The sequence below is a fragment of the Alosa alosa genome, chromosome 7 (genome assembly GCF_017589495.1).
Source record: "Alosa alosa isolate M-15738 ecotype Scorff River chromosome 7, AALO_Geno_1.1, whole genome shotgun sequence".
In the NCBI taxonomy this organism is placed as follows: Eukaryota; Metazoa; Chordata; class Actinopteri; order Clupeiformes; family Clupeidae; genus Alosa; species Alosa alosa.
Genome location: NC_063195.1, coordinates 20,717,558 through 20,740,730, shown reverse-complemented (window position 1 = coordinate 20,740,730; position 23,173 = coordinate 20,717,558). Strand labels below are relative to the sequence as shown.

At 44.1% G+C, this 23,173-nt stretch overlaps 1 protein-coding gene across 2 annotated transcripts in view; it reads right to left on the bottom strand.

The window, feature by feature from the left end:
- The window catches only part of si:ch211-126j24.1 (phosphofurin acidic cluster sorting protein 2), an 86,029-nt gene extending 76,195 nt beyond the window's left edge, over positions 1-9,834 (bottom strand). Inside the window, exon 1 of one of the 2 annotated variants that reach the window (XM_048248784.1) lies at positions 9,439-9,834. In XM_048248784.1, coding sequence (XP_048104741.1) covers positions 9,439-9,671 — 233 coding nt within the window. In that variant the 5' untranslated portion in view covers positions 9,672-9,834. The remainder of the gene's footprint in view (positions 1-9,438) is intronic. The other variant, XM_048248785.1, reaches the window with a different exon arrangement.
- Between the last annotated feature and the right edge of the window lie 13,339 nt (positions 9,835-23,173).

The window sequence follows — 23,173 nt, the reverse complement described above, 5'->3', positions numbered from 1 at the left end:
CAGGTGGTGAAACAGGATCATGATGGAAGGTAGGGAGAGAGGGATGAGGAGGGCTGGAATGAAAGAAGGATAGAATGACCAGCAAAGCAGACGGATAGAATGCGTAGAGGAGAACACAGCATCAGTAAGGGTAAACACATTGCGTCAGGAATTAACATCAGGCAAGGCTGTCTCTAAACTGGAAGATGATCACTTCAGACCACTGAAAGGTCACTTCTTCGACGGCCTGACTCAGTGCCTCTGGCGAAACGATAACGATAACAGTCAGAGAGAGAGAGCGATAGAGGGAGAGAGAGAGAGATAGAGGGAGAGAGTAACAGATGGTGAAGAGAGAAGAGAAGAGACTGTGGAGAAAAGGAGGGGAGGAAGAGGTGAGAGAGAGATCTGGGATGACAAAGAGTGGAAAAGAGAGGAGAGAAAAAAGGAGGGGAGGAAGAGCGATAGACAGAGGAAGAGAGAGGGAAGAGAGAGAGAAGAGAGAGAAAGTGAGAGAGGAGAAGAGACAACAAGCGGCTTCAACAGAGAACGCAGAGGCAATGTGCGTGTGTGCGTGTGTGTGTGTGTGTGTGTGTGTGTGTGTGTGCGTGTGTCCATAGTGTGCGTGTGTGTGAATGAGTAAGAGAGAGAGAGAGAGTACCCAAGGATGTTAATTTCATGACAAAAACACACACCGCTTCTGACAACATTCACCCCTTCAAGAGGAGTCTGACTGTTTGTGTGTGTGTGCATATGTGTGTGTGTTCCTGTGTGTATGTGAGAGAGAGCCTGAGAGATGCCTCACCAGAAGGCCTGTGCCACTTCTTTTCCAGAACAGCACTCCCCCCCCCCTCTCACACCCACACACACAGACACACACACCCCTCTCTCTCTCTCACACACACACACACACACAAACACCCCTCTCTCTCTCACACACACACACACACACACACAGACACGCACACTCCTAGGGACCGCAATGTTGCTTACCCTGCAGGGCAGGAAACTGATTCTGTACCTGAGAACACGTCCTGTCCCTCCACACTGGAGTCTCCGTCCGCCTTCTGATTTCTGACCATTTCAGCCCCATTTTTCCTTCACTATTTCAGCTTTTTTTCCCCACGATGTTGTCGACATTTCCCGTGTCGTGCCCGAATATGAAAGGTCGGGAACGACACCGATGGAGTAACGCGCCTTGTAATGTGGCGTATTCAATGACCAGCGATTTATTGTCTGCACCGTTCCGCGACTCCACGACCCCAAAGGAGGAAGAGTCTTGTAATGTGACGTATTCAACGACCAGCGATTTATTCAGCGATTTATTGTCTGTGACGTTCCACAACTCCAAGACCAAAACGTCTAGCATGTCAGAATGTTTGGGGAATCTCCTACGACTACCGTGTTGGCATTTGGCACTATGAGTATAGTATAAGTATAAGTAAGTATATACTCTTTTGATCCCATGAGGGAAATTTGGTTTCTGCATTTATCCCAATCCGTGAATCAGTGAAACACACTCAGCACACAGTGAACACACACAGTGAGGTGAAGCACACACTAATCCCGGCGCAGTGAGCTGCCTGCAACAACAGCGGCGCTCGGGGAGCAGTGAAGGGGTTAGGTGCCTTGCTCAAGGGCACTTCAGCCGTTCCTACTGGTGGTCAGGGTTCGAACCGGCAACGGTTACAAGTCCAAAGCGCTAACCAGTAGACCACGGCTGCTCCAAGCGGAAGCCCTTCTAAAGTGGTCCATGTGATGACACGCCACGAGTACGACAGGCTACATGATCTTGCAGTGCGGCCAATCGCCCCCGACCAAGAATTTGTGGTTCTCTGATCGCCAAGACAATCGTGGAAGACAAAAACAATTGTGTAATCTGCACAGACAGTGACAGGGGGACCAGGAGAGGCCGCATGTACACGGCACCATGAAAGCGCTAACTTACTCACCATGCTATGAGAAAAAGGACAACGCAGTACAAGACTAAACGGATAGCAGAGGGAGAACACAGGTGGGGGGATTGATTGATTGATTGATTGATTGATTGACTGACAAGAGAGAGTCGAATGGCTGACAGCTTGTCAATGCGTGCCAGAGCGTTTCAACGGGCACAGCAGCAGAATCCTTCACACACTCGCTCAAAGACACACAAAGACACACACACACACACACACACACACACACACAGACAACATGGTGGTGGCATTTCCAGCTCAATGCTGTGTCACAGTAGATGCACAACATCACAACATATGCAGACCCACATGCATTGATGAACAGACACCAAACACATCATGTGTGCATACATACAGTACATATATAAATTCTTGCGAACCACTGTACATCAAAAGACCGTCCCCTATGGAACCACACACACACACACACACACACACACACACACACACACACACACACACACACACACACACAGCAACACACACACACACACACACACACACAAACACTCCCTGGGAGCTTAACGAGAAGCCCACGCCAGGTCCCGCACCAATTAAAGCTCGATGAAAGCGCCTGAATAATTGACGAGGCATTGGCGGGCTAACCTGCCTCCAGCTCGCGGCGTTTAATTACCGCTCCTCTCATCCCTCCCCTAGTGCCCCACCGGTCATCTCTCTTCCCCAACGGAAAGAGAGACGGCACAACAGAACAACAGAGCAACAGAGAGAGAGAGAGAGAGAGAGAGAGAGAGAGAGATCAGTATTATTGACTGAGCCTGTTTATCATCTTAACGAGGGACCGGTCCTTAGATCTCCGACTAAGATGAGGTGGGAGAAGCTGTGGCCAACGAACACCGACTCAGCGTTAAAGAGAGAGAGAGACCAAAGGAAGTTTTCACATGCATCTGTGACGACTCGTGTTCTAAGTAATGTTAAAAACATGTGCTATGCTAATGAGATACTATCTGACAAGAGGCCACACAGCTGCCGGGAATTACAGCGATGAAACCCAACACGGAACGTGAGACGTCACATTGGTCATCGTAAATATTTTCTGGGAAAACACCCAAATGAGGTCTGCATCACGTCAGGTCAAGTCCACATCAGTGAGGTCAACAGTGATGTCGACCCTGCAACGTTATGTGTTTGAGCCAACCCTGAGGGAATAGACGAGTGATATGACAGATGTGTTGCCAATGTCCTTCGAGAAGCTTGGGGAGAGAGAGAGCTGCTGCTGCTGCTGAGATCCTATGCATTTTCCTTCCATTCTTGTAGAGGAAAGACAATCTGCTGGTTCTTCTGTTTCGTGATCTTGTATTTTGCCAAACTGCTTCCGAATCAATCCCTTGTCATATGTTAGCCTCGGCCCTAAAGAGGATGTTTTAAATTGTCACTGCTACCAAAGACTCCGTTGTCCACACCCAGCCTTAATCATATGGACTCTAGCTGCTCTACTGTCTTAGCACACGTCAAGTCAACACAGTTGCTACAAAACATCTAACTCTCCAGAGTACTAACTAAGAGCCAACCACAGCAGTCATTTGGGATTCTAGCTACTCTCATGTCTTAACACTCTGACCACAGCACCAACACAGAACCTCTCTCTCTCTCTCTCCCTCCCTCTCCCTCTCTCTTTCCCTCTCTCTCTCTCTCTCTCTCTCTCTCATGATAAACTGCCCTGCCCTTGGCTGACTTTGAGGGAGTGTAGCGTGCCTTGCGGCTCCATGCTGGCAGTGTTGTGGGTTCGCTGGTGTGTGTGGGGCTGATGTGGAGGCTGCTTGTGGGTCCCTTTAGACCTCTACTTCGGGCCAGTGGAGGGGAGAGGAGGGGATTGGTGTAAACCTCTCTCTCTCTCTCTCTTATCCTCTATCCTCCTCTTTCCATCTTCTCTCTCTCTCTCTCTCCCTGTCTTCTGAATGTAGGAAAGCGGTCAGGCTACAAATGCCTATATGAGTAAAATGTTCCCACAATCACCCCTGTGTGTGTGTGTGTGTGTGTGTGTTCGCGCGCGTGTGTGTGTGTGTGTTATAGACATGACATTTTTACATAAGCTTTCTTCTCTACTTCCAAAGCTGCCACAGGGCCCTAAATAACCGATATAAATTAGCGTCTATTATCATGTCCTGTTCTCTCTCTTCCCCAACCTCCCTCTCTCCCTTCCTCCATCCCTCTCTCCCTCCCTCCATCCCTCTCTCTCCATCCCTCTCTCCCTCCCTCCATCCCTCTGTCTCCATCCCTCTCTCCCTCCCTCCATCCCTCTCTCTCTCCATCCCTCTCTTCCCTTCTGTTTGTCTCTGTGTAGTGAGAGGCCATCTGAGGGAGAGGAGACCCTGAGGCCAGAGGACCAGCTCTCCAGAGTTCCGCTGGGCCGGCCTTTAAATACCAGCCTCTCTTCCTCCCTCTGACACACACAGACACACACGGACACACACACAGACACACACACGGACATACACAGACACACACACGGACACACACACGGACACACACACGGACGCTCACAGACACTCACAGACACACAGACACACGGATACACACAGACACACGGACACACACACACACACACACACACAATTCCACTGAACTAGTACTGGACAGCAGCAGTAGCTTCATAAACTGGAATATTGTCAGTTTTACTTTCTCCTCTATGGCAGTAAACTAAATATAATTGGGCAAGTGGATAAAAGTAGGCATTTGAGGACAATATCTTGGGATTTGAGAAACACTGATTAACCATTATTATATTTCACCATTTACATTTTCGAGAAAATAATAGACAGGTTAATCGACTATGAAAGCAAAATGTTGCAGCACTAATCACTGCACAGTAGGCTGTGAGACCAGTGGTAGCATTGGTCTCGTGATTTTGTAATTCGCGCCAGCACTCGAAAGAAACGTCGTTGAAACATGTTAACTCCCTTGCTTAGGGTTCTCGGTGTAATTACCTGCGTTGTTTAGATGACATACGCTCACTCGGGTAATACCCGTGCCTAGTACCAGGGGACTAGTAGTGTCACACACAGGTAAATAACCCCGACAGCCCACTCGTTGACACCCAATAAACGTCTGAAGTACAGAGCACAGAAAACAGCTTCTGTGATGGCCTGACCTGGTCCCAAAGCTAGACTAGAAGAACAGGATGCTAACTAAATACACACCAAGGTAAGCATTAGCAACTAGCAAGTCGTTGTGGATAAAAAAAAGCCTCTCCTCGATAAGCCGCCTACTTAACCTTAAACTTAGCCGTAGCCTTGAAACCAAACTAATGAGTTTGATTCCCCTGGGACTCGAAGCTGGCACAATGTGCTTAAGTTACAGCAGCGAGTTCATTTGGGTACAAAAAACAGCAACATGGAGAGCAAACTATCAGAGGAAAAGAGGAACAGGCGAGAAAGAGGTGAGACGGAGGCCCACATACTGGTAATACATAATTATCACTGGGGATGGGAAAGAAAGGGAGAGAGAGAGAGAGAGAGAGAGAGAGAGAGAGAGAGAGAGGCTCTTCCCCAATCATTACACCCAAACCTGCAAGGCCACATCTGGGCAGCGATGATTAATCTTCTCCCCTGTGCATCACCCTGAAGGTCCCTCAGGTGGCAACGTGACACGCAGGTTACTTTAATAAGACGAAGGGTCAGGGGAGATACAGGAAGAATGGAATAGACAAGAAAATTGCTCTTTAATAAGGCTCTATTAGATAGTGCCACTAAACCTGGTAGTTGCCATCGCTGTTGCTGTGGCTCAACCAACTGGCCATTACTGATAAACATACCACACGCGCAAGCACACACGCATCCACACACACACACACACATACAGTCCTTTAAAATGGGTCTATGAGAATAGGTCCTTGAATTGGTTGACTGTAAGCCTATAATTTTGTCCCACACTTCTTCATAACAAAAGCTCTTAAAAAAGTCATCATAGTGAAAGCAATCAGGCTTCGCTTCAGTTTCATCATCAACTGAACACTGATGCTATTCCTTTAATCAACTGAACACTGTTGCCCCTTTACTCAACTGAACACTGTTGGTCTTCCTTTAATCAACTGAACACTGTTGCTCTTCCTTTAGTCAACTGAACACTGTTGCCCCTTTAATCAACTGAACACTGTTGCCCCTTTACTCAACTGAACACTGTTGGTCTTCCTTTACTCAACCGAACACTGTTGGTCTTCCTTTACTCAACTGAACAATGTTGCCCCTTTAATCAACTGAACACTGTTGGTCTTCCTTTACTCAACTGAACAATGTTGCCCCTTTAATCAACTGAACACTGTTGCCCCTTTACTCAACTGAACACTGTTGCTCTTACTTTACTCAACTGAACACTGTTGGTCTTCCTTTAATCAACTGAACACTGTTGCTCTTCCTTTAGTCAACTGAACACTGTTGCCCCTTTAATCAACTGAACACTGTTGCCCCTTTACTCAACTGAACACTATTGGTCTTCCTTTACTCAACCGAACACTGTTGGTCTTCCTTTACTCAACTGAACAATGTTGCCCCTTTAATCAACTGAACACTGTTGGTCTTCCTTTAATCAACTGAACACTGTTGCTCTTCCTTTAGTCAACTGAACACTGTTGCCCCTTTAATCAACTGAACACTGTTGCCCCTTTACTCAACTGAACACTGTTGGTCTTCCTTTACTCAACCGAACACTGTTGGTCTTCCTTTACTCAACTGAACAATGTTGCCCCTTTAATCAACTGAACACTGTTGGTCTTCCTTTACTCAACTGAACAATGTTGCCCCTTTAATCAACTGAACAATGTTGCCCCTTTAATCAACTGAACACGGTTGCCCCTTTACTCAACTGAACACTGTTGCCCCTTTACTCAACTGAACACTGTTACCCCTTTAATCAACTGAACACTGTTGCCCCTTTATTCAACTGAACACTGTTGCCCCTTTATTCAACTGAACACTGTTGGTCTTCCTTTACTCAACCGAACACTGTTGGTCTTCCTTTAGTCAACTGAACACTGTTGCTCTTACTTTAATCAACTGAACACTGTTGCTCTTACTTTACTCAACTGAACAGTGTTGCTCTTCCTTTAATCAACTGAACACTGTTGCCCCTTTACTCAACTGATCTATGTTGGTCGGCTACCTCCCTCACAACATTGAAGATGCCGCTACACAACATAGCTGACGCTCCATCGAAAATATATGAGCTGGCTAAAGAAGCCTTCCGTTCCATGCATTAACCGAGTTGGAGGGCCAGAAACCACAACTGTGCTGGGTCTGTGCCAAGGAGGAGCATGCTGCTGTTAGTCAGCCGAGCAAACAGTGCCGTTCCAAGAGCCACATCTGCAGACACTAAACTACCCCCTGCTGACGATCTAGTCTGCTGTGGGTAACGGTAGCACACAACAACCCCACTCTCAAAGTTGTCAAGACCGATGGATTCACATGGATAGCCAAAGTGATTGTCCTGAGTGGGTAAAGATAAATCAAATAGCAATAACTAAATTGCAGTTCCACTGAAAAACAATATAAAAATAAAACACGCCAAATGAAAACACTCTTTTACACCCAGCCTAATAATCCTATGCTATTCTGCATAGCACTCTGAGTAATGGCCAAGCCTAATGTATGAGTGTTGTCTCTCACAGCTCTATCAAAGGGACTGGATGTACTCGTGCCACAAGGGTCGGCCTTGTTGCTCTCGGAGTGCTGCGTTATTATCTACTGCTGAATGATAATGGAAGCATTGTGTGGCTCAAGTGTGTTCTGTCGGGCGAAGAAAGAGTTTACATGTGTGTGCTTTTCAAAGAGAGTGCATGAGTGTGTTGTGTGCTTTTGTGTGTCTATAATATTTCAATACACTTGAACGTACCGTGTGGATTAGTGTGTGTGTGTGTGTGTGTGTGTGTGTGTGTGTGCATACACGTACATCACACATATTAATGATGTAAATGAAGGGATTTGTGTGGTCTGGCAAAGCCACAAGGACAGTACAGTATGTCTGCTGCTTTTCATAAACAAATCAGGAGAAGACAAAACAACACAAACGAAAGGTGATAACATGCAGACCTCCTATTAGTAAAGAGGAAACTCTCTCCCATTCACTTCTTTGCATATAACCCTGTAATAAACATCTCCCAGTCCCAACACCTAAGGCTACACGTGTGGGGAGGAAAACAGACACGTCACTGACATTTCTTGGGACGACCTCCTCCTACAGTACACACTTGAATTCGCGGTAAAACCCCATAATATTACACCTAATAATTAACGTCATTTAATTAGTAACTCGCCACAGCAACATGGATGAGCCCAATGAAGTTTACATACGCGACCTAAGAGCTGGTTATGCCAATATTAAAGTTGAAGATTCGACTTTCAGACATTTAAACTAACAAAGAAATCCTATTGGCACAGCACAAACGATGTGTTTTGGTCCAACATTTCTGATCAATAAATGCTAGGCCTAGTTGTTCCAAACTGCGGATAAATGTCTGACTTTGGTATTATGTAGGCTATCTCGGTTTCAGAATCTTCTATTACGATTATCCAAGAATAATAATACAGTTTATCATATCTGCTACCTAAAATCTGTATGGCTCCCAAACAGGCTACTCAACCCCAGTTGAACCCATGCTGGATAGGCTACGCCACGCCATGCTTTCTGGGTTATTGGAGCGCTTAACTAGCTGCACAGACTCAATTCCCCAGGCGACTTCATTGACTGGGCTGCTGCCGTACTACTACCTCCACCATACTGGACAAAGATTACCATGTTAGAGAAAGTGAATGGCTGGGTTGCTTTACTGCAAAACAAAGTGTATGGTGTTTGTTAAAAAAAAGTATGTGTCCAAAACTGTATGAGACCATCATGACCTGTTAAAAATCACTGACCACGAAGAATCGACAGATATGCGTGTATGTAAAAGAGGGCGATGGCATGTTAGGAGAGCGGCACGCGAAATAGGTCAGTCATCGTCGACTCTCCATTTCTCCAGGATTTAAACAATAAGTCGTGGTATACACCACCTCACATGCTAAACAATAGATACATATTCAGAACATTACGCTATAGCAATATTAACCACTATTACAACCATTGTGGCTACAAGCTAAACAAGCATAGCTTGTTGGTATAGGCTCGGAGGCTAATGCCAAAAAATACAAACTTCGGACGCTAGCGATGGCGTGCATGTAAACAAACATACAAATTCCGATTTTCTGAATGTATACAAAACAAGGACGGGTCCTTCCTTAGAGTCGTTAACTAGTAGTTACCCACTTCGTGATATAACTAAACAGTCACGACAAAATCATCATGCAAATTACCAGAGTGACAAGACACCAGTTTTGCCATGTAACGTTAACGTTGAACCGCACATGCACATTGGTTAACGTTAGGTCAGGAAAGACTATTTGCCCGCTTATTCTGTCTTGGCCAAAATCCACATGCACCCTGGAGACAATAGTCTAGATTTAGATTTAAGCAACATGCTGGTACAACAAAGCAGACATAAGGCAACTTGTCCTACCTCGGAACACAGCTCGGAGACGATCGGTCTATTTCCCATGTTGCAAAAAGATTCATAGGCACAGGCATGGGACCCGAACCTCCCGACGCTGAGCACGAACCAGCAGCCCCAGCCGGGGCTCCGGGAGCGGCGGGGACAAGCATCGGGGCTGGTCCACCGCCGCCACCACCTCCGCTGCCTGGATTCAAGAAGGCGGCTCGTACCCCTCCTCTCTCTACAGCCGCCGCCATCATCGCCTCTCAGGGATCGCAGCTCAGGCTGTCTGTTTCTGGACCTCGTTCACCTACCCACTGCCTACAACTGAGCCCAACACGTCCCCCCCTCTTAGAAACATCACTGATAGAGGAACAGGGATTCGCCACGGCTAAAGGCGGAGCCTACGATTGAGGCATTTCATGGAGAAAGGTTCGACCGTTACACGCTAGGGGCGCAATTCAAACGCCCAGTGAGTTCAGTTCTGATAAACAATCCCGTGCGACAAGACTGTGAACCCGTTTTCTATGGTTTTCCCGCACTTTCCCAACGTTTCAGTCGTGACCTAGGCCTATATATAAGGTACTGCGCGGGACAGTTGTTGCTTAACATTCGCTTGGCTATCTTTTTTGGCAGGACAATAGTTAGGATCACTTTAGCCTACTTTTGACCAACCCATTCTGATTTCTGCCAATTATGTTGTATTATATCGCCCTCGTGTGGCTTGTATTTGTTTTACAGAAAATATTTGGGAATTCCGAAAACACCAGAAGAGACTGAAGAAAATATGCAACAGTAGGCCTATCTTGAGTCCTCATTATGCACAACCCAGCAAAGATGGTCTAATTCCCATGTTGCAAAAACACTGGACACTGGAAAAAACGTGATGCAAATTAGAGAATATATTATAACATGATAATAATAATAGGAATGCCTCATTGACTGCTTTTATTTAACAGACAGGTCCATAAGTATTTGGGCAGTGGGCAAACACAACTTGTTTGCCTCTTTACACCACCCCAATGAATCTGAAACAAAGAAACAAACCAGATGTGTTTGAAGTGTAGACCTTCAGTTTTGATTTAAGGGTCTGAACCAGTGGTTTCAAGTTCTGTCAACAATAATCGATTCGGCGATGCATTGCAATGCGGGGCATGCACGATTCAGCATCGATGCGGCAACGTGCCATAATCGATTATGTCACTGTTTATTTTCTGGCCTTAAGTGGACAATAAAGTTGTGAAGTTTCAATTACTTCTGGGGGCATTTCCGGAGCAACATGCTAAGCGGCTAGCTAGCATAACAACAACACTAAAGAATCAAGATGACGGAGGGAGATGAACGCGATAGACGGGTAATTAAAAACGCACCCAAAGCTTGGAAAGCGGACATCTGGGCACATTTCGGATTCTACGAAGTTAATGGGAAACTAGACAAGACGTACGCGGTGTGCCGATCGGTGGCATCCGGAGTTGGCTTCGTTACTGTGTGTGCAGTATGTGCAGGGTAGGAATTTCACGACGGCCATGGCCATCGTTGCCCCTTGAGGTGGCCGTGATGCCCCTTTGAAAATCAGAGGTTTACAGGCCACGGTGGCCTTGGTTTCCCCCTTTTTCAATATTCTGTTTTGCGTCCGACTAATAACGATTTTTATTTAGCCTATGGCCTGTCAAAATAAGCATTCACAGCGCAAATTAATTTAGTATTTTACGCAGTGGAGAAAGTGACAGCGCACGGCAAGAAAGAAAGTGCATCCAAAATCACCCATTCTTCTCAGTTGAACTACTCACGAACGAGCCTACTCATCACACAGACATCACAAGTAGCCAACATCACATGAAAGAGCTTTTTCTCAGCTTTTAAACAATGTTTGCCGTTAATTGCTGTGGTGAACGGTTCATGAGAAAAGTAAATGATATAATTCAATTTAATCATAAAATTTTACTGACGGTTTTGCGCCCATCTCCCTACCCATTCATATCGGTGGGATACTTCACAAACTCTTCGTTCAACACATAACAAACCATATATCAGAATAAACAGCTGACCTTACCGAACAGAAAGGTGTAAAGCAGTCCCCTGTACAGTTAGCCGTTCCAGAGTAATCCAGTTTTGAATTTGCAGCAAATTTCGACATGCATGGATGTCTCCAAATTTGGGCTTTAAGTTTTACAATGTGTTTAAATTATTAAACTTATTAAAATGCCATATCCAATACCCTGTACCATTCATTTTTATTTTATTTAATGATATTTATGTCAAAGATACAGGAGAGTGATAATACACACATAGCAGCCAATAAAATCTGTTGTTCGATATCTGACTGCTTGTATTGCCTCATGACCTCAAAATTTGGCTTGTTGTGTGCAGTAGAATCGCAATGCATCGTAGAACGAATTGAATCAAATCGAATCGTTACCTGGTGAATCGTAATCGAATCGAATTGTGAGGGCAGTGCCAATGCACACCCCTAGTCTGAACCACATAATGTTATTAACAATTTAGGAAATACAGCCATTGTATGCCTATGCATGGTCACCTCATTTGGAAAAATTGGACATCAGACAAATGACAGACAAGCAGTTTCATGCTTAACTGTGACCGGAGATGTTTTTATCAAATTCATCTCTATTCTGTCCATGGAAATAAAAAGTCGTCTGACTGTCAGTGTTACTATTATGTATGTTAATAATTCTTGTTGTTATGAAGGCTTGCGATTGTCATTATTACTCTATTTTCTGATTATGAAATTATCTTATTTACATTACATTGGTACTTTCAATGCAAAGGTAATGTTTTATTGTTTAAGTTGCATGTCGCTTTTATTGAAAGCATCTGCTAATTAACATAAACATAAACAAATTCACATTTAAGCCTTTATTCATATGTGCTTAAGAATATAGAAATTGGCAGAAAGACATATTAACAGTATGAAATAGCATTTGGATTCTGGAGCTATATGGAGGACTAGAGAATTTTTTTTCAAATAAACAGATACAATATACACACTATTTGATATCAACAATGCAGCTGAATTTAAATGTTAGCTCTATCTTATGAAGCTACAGGACAGAGACGCAGATGCTGTGTTTAACAGTTACAACAGACAAAAGAGAGAGAAGCATGTTGAATTCAGACACTGAGTTCAACCATCTCAATCTCATCATACAGGTCTTCATCTCCACTGTGTTGCCCCTCTCTGTTCTGACGTCCAGAGGTCTTCTGTCCTCTTCTGATCCTCAGCTTGAATCAGATCACAGCAGTGACCAGCCCCAGCAGTGCAAAGCCTATCAGTGGAGAGTACGCTCTGTAGAAAGGAGAGTGCACCCCATATGGATCCATGTACAAAAGACGGAAGGTTCCCACATAACAAATATTCTTCTTCAGTCTTCCATTAACTCTCCATGTAGCCCGTTGTCCTCTGCAGTGAGGTTGGAAATGGCCAGAGAGGAATTAGAGAGAGATTTGGACACAGTCACTCTGCCCCTCAAATCTACAGGCATGAGCAAAGACTTTTCTGACGGGACCACTGGAACCCATAATATGACCAAGATTCATTCAAGTGTTCAGTAATATCCAGAAGGATACTTTCATCATGAGAAAACATCACATCCAAGGGGGAGAATTTGGTACAAACAAAGAGGTTAAATGCTTTTAGCATGTCACCATCCCTCATGTAATAATACCATCCAGAGAGTTGTAGTGACAGAGAGGGTATGATGAGGGAGCAGTTGTACTACCCCAGGTGGAGTTTTCCAGAAATAAGTGCTGGGGAGCTTTCTTTTTGAAATGCAAGGAAGAGTCAGACTCTCCTTTTCATAGGCAAAGACAGATGTGGAAGATAACCACAGCTCCACTTTTGTAATACTTTGGCATTGAGCTTTTCTCCACACTGTACAATAGAAGCCATGGTCTTGGTCCATAACCTCAGACAGTGTGACCAAGAGAGGTGTTGAGATCAACCTGCAGTCTGCCCTGGAAATCTCCAAGTGGCTCCAGTGAGGAGCTGGTGTCCAGGACCATGGTCCGCTTATTTGTGTATTGCCACTTATACAGCTGTAGGCTGCTCCCATCAGTAGAGTTCATCCTACACAGCAAAGCGCTATCACCAAACTCACATTTCCTAGTTTCAAATATTTCTTCACTTTCTGGACAGACGATGAGACGGAAGCTTTGTTGTCGTGTGATGTTTCCTCCTCTCCAGCCTTCAGCCCTGTACTCTCCACTCTGGGACAGACTGAGGTTGTATATTTCAAAAGTGAAAAAAGAGTTGTTGAAACACTTCACCTCGTAACCATCTGGCTGTGGTGTCTCTGGCTGAGAGCAGTTGACCAGAAGCAGGTCTCCATCTTCAAGAACCCTGTACAGCACGTAGTCATCTACCCTCAGGAACCGGTTCTTAAATGTAGCCTTGTCTCCTTCAGTCCTAAAGTGGGTTTGAGGATCGGCAGTTGCACCAGAGATGAAGAACAGCAGGAGAAATGCACTCACACACACTGCTGTCTCCATTCTGAGTTCTGTCCTGGTGTTCTCTTGAAGTCTTCTTGCGTCATTCTGATTCTACCAGGCAGACTGAGAGCTCTTAAAGCAACTATCAACCGGAACTGGTGTGTGTGGGCATGTGAAGGTGCTGGTGTGTGTGTGTGTGTGTGTGTCTGTGTGTATGTGTGTGTGTGTGTGAGTGTGTGTGTGTGTGTGTGTGTGTGTGTGTGTGTGTCTGTGTGTGTATGTGTGTGTGTGTGTGAGTGTGTGTGTGTCTGTGTGTGTGTGTGTGTGTGTGTCTGTGTGTGTATGTGTGTGTGTGTGTGAGTGTGTGTGTGTGTGTGTATACGTTAGTTCAGGAGTCTTCACTTTCTGTTTCAGATCTAATGAAGCGATAACCCTCACAGTTAGTGCTCCAAACTAAAAGCTACACTAAACTAAAGTAGCAGGTTTCCCTATATAGTTTGGTTTACATAGATATTCAAGCAACATCTTAGACAAGGTGTACTGCAGAGTTCTGAATGGATACATATATGTGAGAGTGTTTGTGTGTGTCCGTATCTGTGTGTGCGTGTATATGTGAGTGTCTTTGTGTTTATGAGAGAGAATGTTGGATCTCTCTCTTTCTCTCTCTCTCTATGTCTCACTCTCTCTCCCTCCCTGTGTGTGTGTGTGTGTGTCAGCTCCTAACTTTCGTGTGTGCATGCTTGCAAGTGTGTGTGTGCACGTGTGCGCATACTGTAGGTGTGGTAAACTGTGCACACAAACACTGCATACATTAGCACCATACGAGGACACACGCACAACCACACACACACACACACACACACACTCATCCAGATAGAAGAACCTCTGGGCAGACAAGAGGCCCAGATAGGAACACCTCGGCTGGTGTTTGTGTGTGTGTGTGTGTGTTTATGCTTGTATGCACATGTGTAAAGATGTGTGTCTGTTCAGTTCCGCCCCAAGTAGATATGAATCAGGTGTCAGAAAACAGGAAATCTTCATGGTGTAAACCACAGTTCCAACCCACAACTCTCCCGACCCCCCTGATGTGTTGTAAGATGCCCTTTGGTTTGGAAATGTCTTGTCAGCAGAGTCAAGCCTCCCTTGTCAACAGATGTTTATATATAGTATATAGTCTAAAATATGAAGTAATATGAACTGAATGCAGGTCTTTCAAATGTGGATATTGTATGTAGAACACAACACACACACACAGGCATGGTGGAGCCATGTCACAATCGGTTGACCCGTGTCCACTTACCAAACCTGCAGTTGTGTCGTTCTGATTTTACCAGGCAGACTGAGATCTATCGATCGGAACTTGAGTTTGTGTGCGTGTGCTTGTTCCGGAGTCTTCTCTCTCTCTGTATCTCTCTGTATCAGATCTAATGTAGAGATTACACTGACAGTTAGTACATCAAACTTGCTCTTAAACTTGCAACTCCAAATTTGCACTTGTACTTAACTAAATCATCATATCGTAAATGTGTGAGTCTTAATGCTGGAGCGCTCTCTCTCTCTCTCTCTCTCTCTCTCCCTCTCTCTGTCTCCCTCTCTCTGTCTCCCTCTCTTCTCAGGCTCACTCCTATCTGGCCAAGATGTGGCTCCTCAACCATATCAGCAGGGGGCAGATCTGCAGAGAGAGGCCCATTTAAAAGCACCTCTGCTGGTGTGTGTGTGTGTGTGTGTGTGTGTTTTGGAACGGTGGCCTCTGACATAAGAAAGAAAATTATTACACCAGACAGCAATAAACTATGTCAGTAAAATTAAGCCCTGTCGCCCTTCCTGTTATAAGAATGTCTCTGTGTGTTTGTGCGTGTCTCTGTGTGTGTGTGTGTGTGTGTGTGTTTGTGTGTGTATGTGTGTGTGTTTGTGTGTGTATGTGTGTGTGCGTACGTTCGTGCGTGTGTGCGAGCGCACGCGCGTGTGCGTGTGTGACCCGAGAGGAGAACAGCAGGGGAAAGATAGACAACTTAGCTGGAGTCCGGGTTGGGAAACAGAGGGCTTACAATGTTTGGGAAGTAGCCAAGGTTAGCCTGGCAAAGTCGATCGATACGCTTTACACTATTCCTTAGTGTTACCTTCCATTTCACGTCGGTACAGAAATCCAAGTGTATGATAATCCACCGTTTCATGGATATTTTGTGGATTGTATGATAATCCACCGTTTCATGGACATTTTGTGGATTGGATGATGATTCACGGTTTTGTGGATCCGTTTTGTCCTGTAGACCTAATCCAATCTATCCAAGCAGAAACACGTCTAATGCCATCAAACTTTTGCCGAAGTACAGGCTCCTCAACCACAACGCATCTTTCACAAGACAAATCATCCCAGTTGTAACCTCAACCTTACAATTGGTGAGTTAAGGTGTCAACTACTAGGCCATCTAATTAAATTAATGTGATTAATTAATTTCATAACTAACTAAATGAAATATTGATGTAGCAAAATAATAATGCAAATATTTATTTAGGACGAAAAAAATATTCTGTCACAGAGTGTGTGTGTGTGTGTGTGTGTGCCCTTGCTTGTGTGCACATGTGTGTGTGTGCATGTGGGCATATGTGTGTAGGTCTGTTTGTGTGTGTGTGTGTGTGTGTGTGTTCAGTTGCTCATCCAACAGATATGAATCTATTAGTCAGAAAACAGGAAATCTTGAGGTTGTAGACCACAGTTTAGACAGGTATCTCTCCCTACCCCCCAGAGTCCCTCCTCCCTGTAGTCAACAGATAGAGTATGTAGTGTAAAACTTAAAGTGAGGTGAAATGAACGCAGGTCTTTCAAATGAGATTTGTAGATATTTTATGAAGAACACACACACGCACATACAGACACACACATATGGTGGAGCCGTGTCACCGACTGACAATCGGTTGAACTGGGTCCAATGACCAAACCCGCCGTTGTCAGTTTGTGACGATTTGGATAAAATCATCTGCCAAGTATCAGTCAACTTTAACAAGTTAATATCAGGGCTTTGAACCGGTTCAAGGAACGAAAACGAAAACCGGGAACTTTTTGTATTTTACAGGGAACAGAAACGAAACCGGAAACGTTATTATTTTTTATGTTCTGGAACAGGAACACTTATTTAAAATAATGGTAACCGGTTAATACCGGTTTTATTTCGTTCCTCAGAGTTTCGTTGCCTAATTAACTAAAAAAAAAAAGTAATTATTTTCCTGCGCACGTTACCATGACGGCTGAGGTGATGTGACATCACATCAGACATTCGCTGACTGAATGGAGAGAGAGCGGTGGATTACAAAGTCTCCACTCCACATCTTAAATAAGAGGTAAATTACGATCCATCGTTAATTAAAACACTCATTCCAAACACAATATCAATAGCTATATTTGTCGACTCCACGTTAATGATGGACTAGCGAACATTTGGCTAAATGGCCTTTCCCCCCGACAGTTGAAATTTGTTGTTGCCCGAGTGGCATAACCACGTGTCTTAATAATGTGGTTACGTTTGTGTGGAAATTTTCTCTTTTAACAATAAACTACACATTTGAAATAATTGTAGGCCTATTTAATTATTATTATTAATAATAATAATATAATTATTATTATTTAATAATGGTTGTAATATTATTACATTTGGTTTAAGCTGGATGAGAAAGATGTGACATAATCCTATAGCATTAAACAGCTGACAGGAACGAAATTAACCATTCCGGGAACAGTATTTTTTTGTTCTAACCGGTTCGGGAACATCAATTTATTGGTGGAACTCATAACCGGAAACGTTATAATTCCGTTTCTGTTCGGAACGAACCGATTGGAAAAAAAAAACGGTTCAAAGCCCTGGTTAATGAGTTTGTTTATACACTTACAAATACACTTATAATTCTCAAAGACTTATTTAATTAACCATCCCTCTCTCTGTTTTGCTACATCGTGGGTTCGATTCCTGGCTGACACCGTCATGCTCCTGAGTACGGCACTTAACAGTGAGTTGCTCCAGCGAGATTGACCCTGCAGTGCTAATGGTGTCTGGAAGACGATTTGAAGTTTGTTTGAACATCAACAGAAGTGACGTATCCCCGCTATGGCTGATACAACCTTTAAGGACACCAATTTTCTTTGTGAATGAATAATGTATCATAAAAAAATAAATGTTCTTCCCTAAAATACAGAGGTCATATAGCCTAGAAATCTAGATGCGCCCCTAGCGGCAGCAAATTACATTTGCTGCCAGGGCTAGTCTAGCAACTCTCTGTTGGCTTGTGAGCTCCAGAAATCGAAACTTAATCAGGCCATTGAAATTGTGTATAGAGTCGTTAGGTGGGCATAACATAATGATTGATGGCAGAGTTGCAACGGTTTGGCTTGAATTCCCTGCTACTTGAAAACAAATAAGATGGATGTTGCTGCTGGCGAACAGTGTGACACGAGTTAAGCTTTTATTATGTTGACAAACGTTTGAACTAGCTCCGCTGGTGAGAAAAGCATGGGACTCATAGCGCTGCCGCGGTCCTATTGCGTGCAGAGAGAATTTGAAAGACAACTGATTATCCCGCCCCTCGGACTGATCACTGCGAACGGTGAGTGCCCAGACCCTACATTTTAATGTGGGTCTGGCTCGCCAGGCTAGGGGCCATAAGTCCATAGAGGCAGGCAGATTTTTTTTTAAAAGGCCAGTTATTTCCTGGATCCAGGATACTATGCATCCTGATAAAGTTATCTTGGCTTTTGGAATTAAAATAGCCCCACATCATCACATACCCTTCACCATACCTAGAGATTGGCATGGTGTGTATTTCAGTTAGCCTATAAGCTAGTTTGATTTGCATTGAGCTCAATGAACATCAAACCAGCTAATATGCTAAGTGTATATACATACATACATACATGTGTGTGTGTGTGTGCTTATGGTGTCCGGAAGTCGATTTGGAAGGAAACTCAGCGGAAGCTCAGTCTGGTAATGTCTAAAGGCCGTGACATGCTCCTGTGTCTGTGTCCCGCTCACGCAGCGCGGGACGAGAATTGCGTCGTCAACGCGTATGAGGTGGGGTTTCGTGTGCTTCCCAACAGGGGCTGCACTGCTCGTGCGTCAAAGACACACATCTTCGACACGCGCACATTTGCAAGGAGGAGGATACCACTTACTTAAGTGTTACAGACTTTAGGCAGTCATTGGTTGCAAAGGATTTCCCTCCTGATGCCTGATGTTATGACATTTCTATTGAAGCTGATTGAATGGAAGAAAGGAACACTGCCCAAGATGTGGTGCCAGGCAGGCAGTTATTCCAAAGGAGAACAATGCCGCCACCATAGACCAGTTTCGACCTTGAGTCTCCTATAATATTGAAGGGCATGGTGGCAAGAAGGTTGTGAAACTGTGAAGTCAAATAGTTTAATTATTTTTATTTTTATTTTTATTTTTTAATTATCTGTTTTGGTGAAGATGGCAGGGACCCCAGGATTTTCTGAATGTTGGGAACATACTAGTATGATTTGGCATCAGATTCAGATGGTGAGGACAGAAGGCAGAGAAGCCAGGGTGGTCTTTTTGGATCTTGGAAATACTTTTGGTTCTGTGCCTCACAGTCTGTTGTGGAAGGCCTTCTACTACTTGCAGATCCCTGAAAAGATTTCAGCTTTACAGCAGTTAGGGCATATTTTGAGGGCATTCAGTTCTTGTGCTACAACACAAGTACTTACCCCACATCATGGCTGCATTTGGAGGTTGGGATCATAGCTGGATATACCATTTCACCATTGTGTTTTTTCACCATGCAATAGAGATCATTATAAGGGCATCAAAATGGGTTGTTTGAGGTGAAAGGATGGCACCCGGCTACCTTCTATCTTACCCTATATGGATGACATGTCGCCCCCGGCAACATCGGTACCATGTATCCGTCAGCTGTTAGCCAATTTGGATGACAGTCTGAAATGACTGAGGAAGATGTAAAAGTGTCTGTTAGGAACTGGTGGAAAAAAAGTTTTATATTGATGGCAAGCTGATTTCATTTTAGGAGAATACTATTTTGGAAAACACAGTGAAGAGTTTAGACAGGTGGTAGCCTACACACTAAGTGTAGGTTAAGTAAGTGACTGAGGACAGGTCTTAGAGCTTAGAGAATTGTTGGGCTATATCTACTTTATCAATATAACATTGCCTTACAAGCTGAAGTTGTGGTGCTTGCTTTTCGGGGTTTAGCCAATAGCCACGCATCAGGTGGCCTTCGTCTGTATTTGAAATGGCTTTATCAGAGGTGGAGAAATATGAGCATTGAGCATGGAGAATTCTTAAAATGATAGTTGGTAGCCTAAATGGCTTGGGGTGCCACACTTGGCTAGTTACCAATGGCCAGCTTGGCGGAGGAGTTCATCATAAGTGCTAAGACCAGTCTGAAGCTGACTGTCACAGTCCAAGGATCCAGTCATCAAGAACGCTGCGCCAACAGTGAAAACAGGGATGAAAGTGGAATCCAAGGTAAGCAGGTGAGCAGGTAAGCAGGTAAGCATGTAAGCAGGTAAGCAGGTAAGCATGCTCAAGGCACACTGCAACATAGGGATAGTGTTGGGCAGGAGCAGAATGGAAGAGCAGGGTTTGGTCTTCCCAGCTAGGTGTACAGAGGCAAAATAACAAAAAATAGTTTCACTGTTCAAATGCGTATGGACCTGTAAGCTAACTATGAGCCACATAATTTGTGCAAGCACAAACACATTGTCAAGCAGCAGGTCATGCACGAATGTGACTTTAGTTAGTCAAATTATTTGGGTTTCATTTCAGTGGCTCAAAAGGGAACCTAAAATCAGTGAATATAAACAGGTTGTGAGTTCAACACATTAGAATTTGCATCCTATTTTCAACATAGATTTGCAGAATTGACTGACTTTTTATTACGAGTGTGGACTTATGCCTAGTAGTGTATACTACAGTATATACATACATACATACATACAAACATACATACACACCTCACACCTAAGTTATCTTGATTTAAAACTGGAACTCATGTGCCTCTCTCTAGCATTGGTGACTATTTTCATTTGATGGGTCATTGTGTTTCTCATGGCAGTAGGTAGGCTAAAGCATCGAAAAGGTTAAAAAAGTGCACCTGTTGTAGTGTAGTGGTGTGGGTGTAGTGGCAGTAGCAAAGTGGCAGTTGACCAGAAGCAGGTCTCCATCTTCAAGGACTTGTGTCGTTCTGATTCTACCAGGCAGACTAAGAGCTCTTAGAGCAGCTATCAACCAGAACTGGTGTGTGTGGGCATGTGCATGTATGTGTGTATGTGTGTGTGTGTGTGTGAGTGTGAGTGTGAGTGTGTATGTGTGTATTTTATGATTTGTAAAATTCTTATTTTACATTATACTGATACTTTCAATGCCAAGGTAATGTTTTATTGTTATTCTAAGTTGCATGTTTTATTATTATTAAGCATCTGCTAAGTGACATTAACATAAACAAATTATCTGAGATTTTCACCTTTTGCCTTTATTCATGTGTGCTTAAAAATATAGAAATTGACAGAAAGAAATATTTACAATATGCGTGAAATAACATTTGGATTCTGGAACTATAGACGACTCAAACAGCTACAATAATACAAACAATATTTGATATCAACAATGCAGCTGAATTTAAATGTTAGCTGTATCTTCTGAATTCACATGCTGAGTTCAACCATCTCAATCTCATCATACAGGTCTTCATCTCGACTGTGTTTCCCCTCTGTGCTCTGACGTCCAGAAGTCTTCTGTCTTCTTCCGCTCCTCAGCTTGAACCAGATCACAGCAGTGACCAGCCCCAGCAGCGTAAACCCTATTAGTGGAGAGTACGCTCTGTAGAAAGGAGAGTGCACCCCGTATGGATGCATGTACAAAAGGCGGAATGTTCCCTCATAACAACGTGTTTCATAGACTTTCCATATGTAGAGGCCGCTGTCCTCTGCAGTGAGGTTGGAAATGGCCAGAGAGCAATTAGAGAGAGATTTGGACACAGTCACTCTGCCCCTCAGATCTACAGGCATGAGCAAAGAATTATTAGAGTCTAGAGTCAGAACCTGTGGTTGTAGACTTTTCTGACGGGACCACTGGATCCCATAATATGACCAAGATTCATTCAAGTGTTCAGTAATATCCAGAAGGACACTTTCATCATGAGAAAACATCACATCCATGGGAGAGAATTTGGTACAAACAAAGAGGTGAAATAATTTTAGTCTGTCACCATCCCTCATGTAATAATACTGTCCAGAGTGTTGTAGTGACAGAGAGGGTATGATGAGGGAGCAGTTCCCAGTCCATCTATCTTCTAACATATACATCACTTCCTGTTGCTGGGTCTGATTAATGGTGGGTCGTACTTTCCCAGCAGGAGTTTTCCAGAAATGAGTGCTGGGGAGCTTTCTTTTTGAAATGCAAGGAAGAGTCAGCTTCTCCTCTTCATAGGCAAAGACAGATGTGCCAAATGCACTCAGAAACACTTGTGCATTACTTTTGCATTGAGCTTTTTCCCACACTGTACAATAGAAGTGAAAGTCACGTCGCGTAACCTCAGACAGTGTGACCAGAGAGGTGTTGAGATCAACCTGCAGTCTGTCCGGTATATCCCAGGACCTAAATGGTTCTGGTGTCCTCTGGTGGACAAATGGCTCCAGTAAGAATCTGGTGTCCAGGATCGGAATCAGCCTATACCGTAGGTCTGTTGGCCTCGCATACCATCCATTTGCATACAGCTTTAGGCTGCTCCCATCAGTAGAGTTCATCCTACACAGCACAGCGCTATCACCAAACTCTACACGTTTTATAGACGACACTTTTCTTTCTGCACAGACGATGAGTCGGAAGCATTGTTGTCGTGTGATGTTTCCTCCTCTCCAGCCTTCAGCCCTGTAGTCTCCACTCTGGGACAGACTGAGGTTGTACATTTCAAAAGTGAAATAAGAGTTGTTGAAACACTTCACCTCGTAACCATCTGGCTGTGGTGTCTCTGGTTGTGAGCAGTTGACCAATAGCAGGTCTCTATCTTCAAGAACCCTGTACAACACATGGTCATCTACCCTCAGGAACCGGTTCTTAAATGTAACCTTGTCTCCTTCAGTCCTAAAGTGGGTTTGAGGATAGGCAGTTGCACCAGAGATGAAAAACAGCAGGAGAAATGCACTCACACGCACTGCTGTCTCCATTCTGAGTTCTGTTCTGGTGTTCTCTTGAAGTCTTCTTGTGTCGTTCTGATTCTACCAGGCAAACTGAGAGCTCTTAAAGCAGCTTTTAACCGGAACTGGTGTGTGTGTGTGTGTGTCTGT